This window comes from Taurulus bubalis (genome assembly GCF_910589615.1).
Source record: "Taurulus bubalis genome assembly, chromosome: 2".
Lineage (NCBI taxonomy): Eukaryota > Metazoa > Chordata > Actinopteri > Perciformes > Cottidae > Taurulus > Taurulus bubalis.
Genome location: NC_136590.1, coordinates 9,372,651 through 9,382,189, shown reverse-complemented (window position 1 = coordinate 9,382,189; position 9,539 = coordinate 9,372,651). Strand labels below are relative to the sequence as shown.

At 38.6% G+C, this 9,539-nt stretch overlaps 3 protein-coding genes across 3 annotated transcripts; 1 reads left to right on the top strand and 2 right to left on the bottom strand.

Annotated features, from left to right (window-relative positions):
* Positions 1 to 135: 135 nt before the first annotated feature.
* On the bottom strand, positions 136 to 2,616 carry ndufb8 (NADH:ubiquinone oxidoreductase subunit B8). Its single transcript, XM_079214566.1, has 5 exons — positions 2,506 to 2,616; positions 2,132 to 2,258; positions 1,833 to 1,932; positions 852 to 1,007; positions 136 to 306 (listed from the first exon to the last, which is right to left on the bottom strand). The coding sequence occupies exons 1-5, from the start codon at positions 2,594 to 2,596 to the stop codon at positions 214 to 216; spliced, it is 567 nt and encodes a 188-aa protein (XP_079070692.1). The 5' UTR covers positions 2,597 to 2,616; the 3' UTR covers positions 136 to 213.
* Positions 2,617 to 3,016: 400 nt separating this feature from the next.
* gpx9 (glutathione peroxidase 9) lies at positions 3,017 to 4,347 on the bottom strand (the record flags this gene model as incomplete). Its single annotated transcript, XM_079234258.1, has 5 exons — positions 3,017 to 3,074; positions 3,171 to 3,301; positions 3,391 to 3,521; positions 4,006 to 4,099; positions 4,216 to 4,347. The coding sequence occupies 5 exons, from the start codon at positions 4,345 to 4,347 to the stop codon at positions 3,017 to 3,019; spliced, it is 546 nt and encodes a 181-aa protein (XP_079090384.1).
* A 1,070-nt stretch (positions 4,348 to 5,417) lies between these two features.
* Positions 5,418 to 8,419, top strand: fbxl15 (F-box and leucine-rich repeat protein 15). The gene is made up of 5 exons (XM_079237677.1): positions 5,418 to 5,550; positions 5,876 to 6,035; positions 6,135 to 6,637; positions 6,761 to 6,983; positions 7,114 to 8,419. Exons 1-4 carry the CDS (start codon positions 5,525 to 5,527, stop codon positions 6,948 to 6,950), a joined length of 879 nt encoding a protein of 292 aa, XP_079093803.1. The 5' UTR covers positions 5,418 to 5,524; the 3' UTR covers positions 6,951 to 6,983; positions 7,114 to 8,419.
* The last annotated feature ends 1,120 nt before the right edge of the window (positions 8,420 to 9,539 follow it).

Below are 9,539 nucleotides of genomic sequence, written 5' to 3'. Positions count from 1 at the left end.
TAGCTTGGATTATAACGAGGGATCAAAGATTTGTGAACATGTTCTTTATGACTAGTCAGACAAAATTCAATCATTTTAGTTGTAAGCTATTTGGCAGGTTGACAGTCTTTCTATACACAAAACAACAGCAACACATTGAGGAATGTAACTTAATACAAGTCTTTATTCTTGAGAGAAATATGTATATACACAAGTAGAGTCAGATTGTAGTCATTAGATTTTGTAATTTTTGACTTCCTCTGGTTGTTTTTCCGGATCTCCTCCTTTCTCCAAGTACAGGTTGTTATAGGGATACTGTTTCGGTGCCTAGAAGACAGAACAATGCTTTTATTGAAAATGTGCATGTTATTAAAAACAGAAAACAAATCAAAAATCATCTAAACTACAGGTGGCACAGCACTAAAAAGAAATTACATTAAAATAAAGTGCAAAACATATATTTCAATATTTAACATTACAACATTCTTGCTTACATTGAATAAACGTACTCACAAGCTAAATGGAGTAATTCCAAAACTGATAATGGAGACTGTCAGGATTGATTATATAGAGCAAAAAGGTCCTTCATTTCAATTAATATAACCAAGTCAGAGAGTTACTTATTATAGCAACTTTAAGTGTAATAAACACTAGCTGTGCAATCTAATACCTTTACTACCATACTATTTATTATGCCAGAACAAGATTTAGTATGTCCTAGTTAGTACATAGCATGTCAAATGCATTAAGCCAAAAATACCAGGATTTCCTACTGCATTCGGTCACTGTTTGCACTATGCAAGCCAGCGTGTTTTATATATATAATATAATGTAGTAGAGATAAATAAACCGAAGCATTAGTAAGTACTTACAATAGGTTGATAAGATGGGAATTTCTGCCCAACGTAGAACATAAACAGCATGAACCCGATGAAACCAAACAGTTGTTTGCACATTGTGGGCCAATCCACGGGACTGGGAGATGTATCCACACGGTTCCTGATGAACATGTCAAAATTCCAGTGCATCTAAAGAGAGAGAACAATCACCGATTAATGGTAATTATTGTACTGTAATGTATATACTTTAATAACCATTCATGTTGTCATCTAAGTGAATTTAGGATTGTACAGAAGCACGGTCTTGACTGGAGTCTGTACAATCAAGCTGATCCGAATACTGTCCAAAAATAATTGTGTCTATAAAGAGGAATTATATACTGTACACTTAAGTAATGTGTTTGTACGCTGTTATCTATACAACTGTCAAAATCTAAAGCTACAATGGTGCAGCTGCTCATTCTAGACAAAATAATGAATGCACAATCTTCAGAAATCATACAATATAATGTATGTGCGACGTCTCTTTAGTACAGTAGCAATACAATATAAATATACATAACATTAAACATTATTGTTAGGGGTATATTAAAACATTCCTTCACATTTTAAAACAATTGGTACCAAGATAAGTACAGAGTGGGACATTGTTTCCAAATTACAACAAACATATATTTGGTATTTCTGGGGCTCATTTTACAGAAGCAATTTGAGAGCCTTGATTACATGTAGATTGCATATGGGGGCAGGTTTCACTTATGGCTGTCACTTAGAAATTCCTATTGTATTTGTTACAAGGCTCATTCATGGGTCACAAGTATGCTGTCAGTTTTGGTAAGCAAAACATACCAGAAAGAGCAATAATAACAAGAGCAATAAAAATGAGCAATAATAACATGATTGCATGTTGAAAGTCATTACATTTGGTGGAACCAGTCCATGTGATGCAATGTCTTGTCACTATATGGGTTGCACATCTGCACCTGATATCACAACAAGTGATTGTTATCTTACCGGCTCTCCCCAGTTCCTTCTCAAGTCAGGGTGGTCCCACTTGTACCAGGGGTCTCTATCATGCTGAGATCTGTCTGGTAACTTTGGATAATCACCAAAGCTACAAAAACACAACGATGGCAGTTAGTTAAACATGACATATACTGACTTTATTACTGGTGATTCATGTGATGTAGTTGTGATGTTTCAGGCAAGCATAACAATTCTGAGCTGAACATTACTTTTCATAACAGCAGAGAGACCAAGAGCGTTTTAAACTAGTATGAATGACGGGCTTTTAAAAAAATGATACAGCTCACCCCTCGCCCTTGTCGGGATATGGCTCATAGTCCTCAACCCTCATGTTGTACTTCTTTGCAGCAGCAGCTTTCTCCTCTGGGGACGTCGGGTAGGAACTAGGTAGACCACCCTTTGACGTACCAGAGGCTGACACACAAACCATTTTGAAGAAACAATTTAGAAGTTACGAAACACGATAGCAAGTAAGCATGAAGTAAATTCAATCAGTGGATGTGTAAGGAGCTTCACACTCATTCAAAACAGCAGTAGCTGCTCAGCTAGCGCAAGTAAACGTTAGCATGTCAAGGTTACGTTCATTCGAGGCTTTAAACTTAAAACTCTGACAAGTATCTAAACAGAAAATGATCAGAACGAAAGCTATAACATTACTGACCTGCTCTAGATCCCGACAAAAGAGCTGAAATACCAGGACCTTTTCCTTTAGCGAGAGCCTGGGCCCACCGTCGGAAACCAATTCCAGCCATGTTTACTGGCTGCTGCTGTCCGACTCCGGCAGACTAGGAAGCACGCATGCGCAATATCTGAAGTAAGGGTCGGCTTAAGGACCATTCCATACTAAACATATTAACAAATTGAGTTGCTGCGTGAGCCATTCCACATTTTAACAAAAGCAATAATGGTACAACAAAAGCAACTACTAGAACATTTATTTTAAAGCTAGTTTATTCATTTATATTTATGTTTGAATAACAGACACCATCATATTAGAGTAAATGTGACAGTGACATGCAAACTCCTCAGTAGCTGAAGGGAACTGGTTCTCAGAGTGAATGCACTGAAGCCCCGAGGCCTGTTCCTCTTCTCATCAGATCCAGCTCAGGTGCACGAGTGCATTTACTGGGGGATCGTCACTCTGCCACCGGTGACAAATTGAAGAAAATCCGTCAGAGAAGACCTGCTATGTCCTTCTCCACATTCTCAATGGGGCAATGAAGTTCATACCTGCAGTAAAGGGAAAACATTAGCGCCACTATTATGTATGACCTAATGAAGGGCTGATTTGGTTTCTAGCGTGCAGTCTATAATGTATAACTTCACCTTTTGAAGGGCATGCCATCTGCCATAATTAGGAACTTCTCAAAATTCCACCGAATGTCATTGACATTGATTGGGGACCAGTAGAATTTCTTCATATCTCCAATAACAGGGTTCACAAATGGCAACAATTCCTGTGACAGTACAAATATACTCTATGAATAAAACAAATAATTAACCAATCTTATAAATTCACATACTTCGTAAAAAACAAAAACACTACCTTTAGATAGGTGAAAAGAGGTTCTTCATTCAATCCATTCACCTCAACCTTCCCAAAGACAGGGAACTTTGGCACAAACCCACCACCAGGTCTCACATACTTAAGAACGTTGAGGGTTTCATGATTCCCTTCTGAAAAGATATAAGTACAATATTGTATTACTAATGAGTTTACAACTTTTGCTTCAGGAAAACCTGTGTGTATTAATAACTTCAAAATAACATGTCAAATGTTTACCACATAGCATGTACATCAGACAAACCAATTATGTATAGGGTCAGTAGTGGAAGAAGTATTCTACCAGAATCACATTTTGTAAGGGGTCACAAGCCAAAGGGTTTTGAAATCATCAGTCATCTTTAACAATGTATTGGATTTTATAAGCTTCTCATGTGTTTTTCTATGTCAAATGTTGTAGAATATAGCTGTAAATTAAATGTAGTGGTGTCAAGCATATAAACCATAGTATAAAATAGCATACATTATAAATCCCTTAATGTACACGTATACCTCTATGTTGTTCTTAGGCACACTACTAAAGTACAGTATTCCTCTTGCACACCAGGTAAATAATATGTTATCTCTGTCACATTTCAAAAGCATTCATGTACCCACCAGGTGACTGAAGACCAAATTGGTTGCTGGGGAATCCTAGGACAGTGAAGTTGAGGTCACCAAACATTTCCATCAGTGCATTCAGTCGGTGGTACTGAGGGAACAGGACACAAAATCAGAGGGCTAAAATAAAAAATGACCGCACAGGAGATGTGTGATGAGATAATGTGATCTGACTGCAATCAATCATTGCTCTTTGTAGAATATTACCTCCTCTATTGTTGACCCTCAGAAGGTGGCAACGTTGATGATGAGAAGCACTTTACCCCTGTAGTTACTGAGCGGAACCGGCTGTCCATCCAGGGTCTCAACAGAGAAATCATAGATTGATTTATACGCCATGCTTGTACTTTAGCTTGTATATGGGATTGTAGTCAGTCAAGAGTGAGTATTCACTCGGCTATCCTGTTGGCTCATCTCATTCACTGAAACATAACTCATGGGTCAGCAATTGTTCAGCATGACTGACTTCATTGTTCTCCTGGGCAGAGGTGAGCTGGCAGGATGGCCATTTGTTCAGCACACGTGTTCCAGGAAAATAGGCTGCTAATGTGGTGACAGCTAATTGGCTTTGGGAAATTAAAGATTCAAATCAAACATATATGGGTCACGCTTATTTTGGTTGCATCCCTTTCTCTTTAGAAATCACACTTTCAGAAAGAATACATAACATTAAGAATACCATTCAAGAATTTATAGTCTGAAATCACAGTCTAAAGTTACTGCACAGAAAAATAGGCACAGTATTTTGTACATATTTATATTTACTTATATATGTATAATAAGATCATTGGAATTAGTTAATTTGTTTCATGTACATCTAATATTGTTTTTTATTGTTAATAAAGGAGTTTAAAGAAAAATCAACATGAAACCAAAAAATATTGTCAACTGTATGATTATAGGAGTATATCAGGTATCGATAAATCATTTCAGTTATTTTCTAATCGTATAACAAATATGTAAATTGCTTTAGCATGATCATTGACGTAAACCCGGAAAATTACAACTGCTGCGTTTATATTACTCGTAAACGCGTAAATCCATAATTATATTAGACCCAAGTCCCCTAAACACCACGTCTCTGACATTTAAGAAGCATAGTTTTAATCATAAACGACAATAATGTACTGAATAAAAGGGTGGCGATAGGGTAGCTGTTGTTTTATGGTTAGAAAGTCCAGTGGTGCAAAATTGGGCAATTTTGTAAAGCTTAAATAGAGATATCAGCATACAAGGTAATAATACGAACATATATTTGTGGGTTCGTCACTTTTACCACACATGATTGTCTTTTATCTTCCGGTAATGCCAAACTTGGCAGCATTTATTACGTTTTTGGATAGTTAATGTGCCATTCCAATCTTGGTTTAAAGTCTTCTGATGGTCCCTGAATGCAGCACTGGGTTTGGGTTACACCTTAAACGGTTGCAAGATGCTAAAGGAAAATACGTTATTTTGGCACCTATGTGAAGAGCAACGCGTCCCTAAAAACTCCGCATAACAAAGTTGAGTCAGAATGAATGAAGAGGACAAGATGCGAACGTGAGTGCCTTTGAAAACTGGAGTTTTGCGTTTAAAAAGCAGCTGGTTTAGTGGCCCCGACAGGCTAGCTCCTCAGCTAACAGCGATAGCGACAACAACCAAGTCACTGGAGGATGTAGCTGGTTGTCGTTGCACCTATTCATTTATGGCTGCTAACTTGAATTATATATACATATATCCCCGCGACATGGCTGATTTGCCATATCATATTTACTGTATTCTTGCTTCCTAAGATGTATCTTAATATGTAGTGTTTCTGATTGTTTTGAGCTTTGAATGCAGTGTCAAAGTTCAGCAGTAAAACAAGGTTGCACTTCTTCAGCAGATGCCATCTTTTGGACTTGCCCTGGGAGGATGTCCTGGTTCCACATGTTTTATGCCATTTGCCACTGCAACACCTTGTCAGTCTGCAGAGGGTGAGCAAGCAGTTTCACAGCCTCATCCAGGTGTATCTAGCCAACTGCAGGACTTTTGATCTGTCCTTGGTAAGTCCTGACAAGTTAGAGTTTGAATAGTCTGTAAATATATATGTTGAGATGTATGGTGATGGAAGTCTGCTATCTGCTCTCTTGTGATCTTTACAGATTGGACCATCCATTTCCAAGGAAGCGTTTTGCTCCATGTTGAAAGACAACAAAGTTCTCCACAGCCTGCATCTTCAGAGCTGTTCAAGCTGGGTGACGGACAAGGAGCTGCTGCCAGTTATTGGCCAGAACCAGCACCTGCAGAGAGTGGACATGAGCGGGTGTGTTTCGCTCACCCGCCACTCCCTGGTGGCGGTGTCCTTGAGCTGCATGCACCTCCAGCACCTCGGCCTGGCGCACTGCGAGTGGGTGGACAGCCTGTCCCTGCGCAGCCTGGCGGACCACTGCGGGGGGCTGCGGTCGATCGACCTCACTGCCTGCCGCCAGCTCAAGGACGACGCCATCTGCTACCTGGCCAAGAAGTGTTTGAAGATGAGGTCTCTATCTTTGGCAGTCAACGCCAACGTCACTGACGAGTCGGTGGAGGAGGTGGCCAAGAACTGCAGGGGCCTGGAGCAGCTGGACCTGACAGGTTGCCTGCGGGTCAGGAACCAGTCCATCAAGTATGTCATATCTTATTTTCAAGTGTAATCCAGCTAAATTTGTGCCACCCCTGCCCACACTTATACATGCACCATCTCACTTGTGCGCCCATCCATAATATCCTCTGCATGCTGTGCTCACAGGACTCTTGCAGAGTACTGCCCGAAGCTGCAGTCCCTGAAGGTGAATCACTGCCACAATGTGACAGAGTCGAGTCTGGATCCTCTACGCAAGCGCGATGTGGTGATAGATGTTGAGCCGCCTTTACAGAGGGCTCTGGTGCTTCTTCAGGATGTGCTGGGTTTTGCTCCCTTTATCAATCTCCAGATATAGCCAGAAGGCTATCTATCTGTCAAGTGCAGACAGGTAGGCAACAAGAGCAGTATATACGAGCTTCTGACGTGTTTATATCCAAAACGCAAATTGAATTAAGTCTGTTTGCTGCAAATAAAGGTGACAATCATATGTAATTAATATTTACTTTCCTTTGTGATAGGTTTCTTCATCAAAGCAGTCACTCTCAGCTGCATCATATGTGCATGTGAGCGGCTCTAGGGAATGTCAAGATAATCCAAGAAGACCTGGATGTTTTACACTCAAGTTTAAAAATAATTTGGGCAAAAAACCTCATTGGAATGAGATCAAAGATGACAATAATGTTTACGTCTAAAAATGACTGAAAAAAGCCATGTAGTTTGTTTTAAGAATTGCTGCCTCATGTCTAAAAGATGTCACTGCACTATCAGTTAATCATGTTGTTATAATGTGGCTTTATAGAAAAGAAGATCGAACTAAAGTAGAGTATTGCTTTGTTGTTTTTTAACACAAAGTACATTGTTTACTTTGTATATGACATTTTAAGAAAAAATATTATCTATGTTTCATTTCGAAACATTACAAAATAATGTTTGAGTTTAATTAAACATTTCATTTTGCATGTATGTGCCAGTTAAAAGGATAAATTCACCCAAATCGAGCAAAAACATTTTCTCACTTTTGGTTTTGTGTGTCCAGGATTTCATTATCTTCACTACTGAGCTTCTGCTGCCGCTACAATACAATGAAGGTGAATGCAATTTAGTTCGTGATACTGACCGTTTGTCTTCCAGAAACGTTCCAGAAACGTTTGTCTTTCAGATTATCCCACTGAACTCATGGTCTACCGTTTTTAACTGCTTTCAAATTAAAACTGTTTCCCAGTTTTGTTGCTCATAGTTCCATCAAAACTATCTGCATGGCTCAAAGCCACCAGAGATTAGTGGGAAAATGTTTAGAAATGTTCTTGTAATGTTGTTAAAGCAATCCTTTCATTCGTATTGCATTTTTGTATAGCGTAGTATTTGTTTGAAATCGGAATTTATAATGACTGTTTCCATTAAATCTTTGACATGATGAACAACATAATAATAATCCTGTACTGATATGCTGTTGCCCAGTAATACAGTATATTAATGATATACATAAGAATTAATAAATTGCAAAATAGCATCAGAAATTATTGTTGTCACTTTTCTACTATATATATCTGCTGTGATGTAACATTAGGATGTGCAATCACACTTTTTCTCTCCTAATGCCGGTTCCAATACTTCAATCTGAAAGTACCCATCCGATACCAGTGGTCTTTTTCTATTTTTTTATTCATTTACATTTTTTAAATAGTTTTTAAAATATATAGATTTCTCTGGTGCAAAAAAGAAATTAAAAAATCAACCCCCATTACTGAATGAATGTAACTAATAGCAAAAATCTCACTGACTTTTATAACGACATTGAAGAAGACACTTTATTTAATGTGGAGTGGTGGAGGTCACAAGTATTGAATATGAAGCTTGAAGACAGAAAAAAAATCTTCAAGTAATTTTTTTCATGTGTTCTTGACAAATTTGATATATAAAACTGATCAAAAATAATGACCCATGCCTCCTTCTTCTTAATCAATTAAAATGAGAATGATTTGTCTCCCTATCGTGAATAACAGGATTCCTTAAATTCCTACAATTCCCTTGATTGCCGAGCATAGGAGGGTATACTGTCAAAGCGTTGCAGAGGGGAAGTTAAAGACGGGGTTCACCTCTTCAATGCACATACATGTTGTGACTCAGAGTGACACAAGGTGGCAGCAGTGAGTCAGGATATGTGTCTGTCGTGATTCTGCTGTTTGAGAGGCTACATGACGTCCACACTACAGTGATAGTCTACAATGTTAAATATGTCAGGCAACAGTGTCAGGCTGATGAAAACAAAAAGGCAAGGAACCTTTTTCTCTCAGATTGAATCTAATGTCTGACTCGTTGGGCAGATTGTGAAAATAAATATATCTATGGTGTTGTTAACACTTTATGCAGTGAATGCACAATAAGAGTTAATACTTCCCCTTATTTGTACGTGTTAAAAATCCCTCTTACAGTTTCCTCCTGTGCTCCGATTGGCAGACTATATTGTAACTTGCCTCTGTCACAACACAACAGGTCTATTTTCCACTTGATGGCACGGTTTACTCCATCTGCTGTCCACGCAGCTGAATGTGCACCAACAGAGAGTTGTGTTTGGAGGGCTTCAGGGATCGACCTGCATCCTTCTGTTAGCTGTGCTGATCATCATATTGTACCGCTGCGGCTCCGAGGACACATCATGGTTGCATTAGTTATAAGGTACATCTTGAAATTTCCATTCATAAAGCAACGCTGCATATCATGCAATAGAAACCCATGTGTACAAAGATTTAACACAACATTTCATCCTTAAAGTAACAAATGATGCTCCATAGATACTACTCTTGTATCACAATATAAGGAAGGGGAATTTAAATTGACTGTAGGACACTCACTGAAATAGAAAAGTAACTTATCTTATCTGTATGATAATTTGTATGAGTAACATCTTCATGTTCAGTGGCCCGTCCTCGTTGCTGCTCAGCAG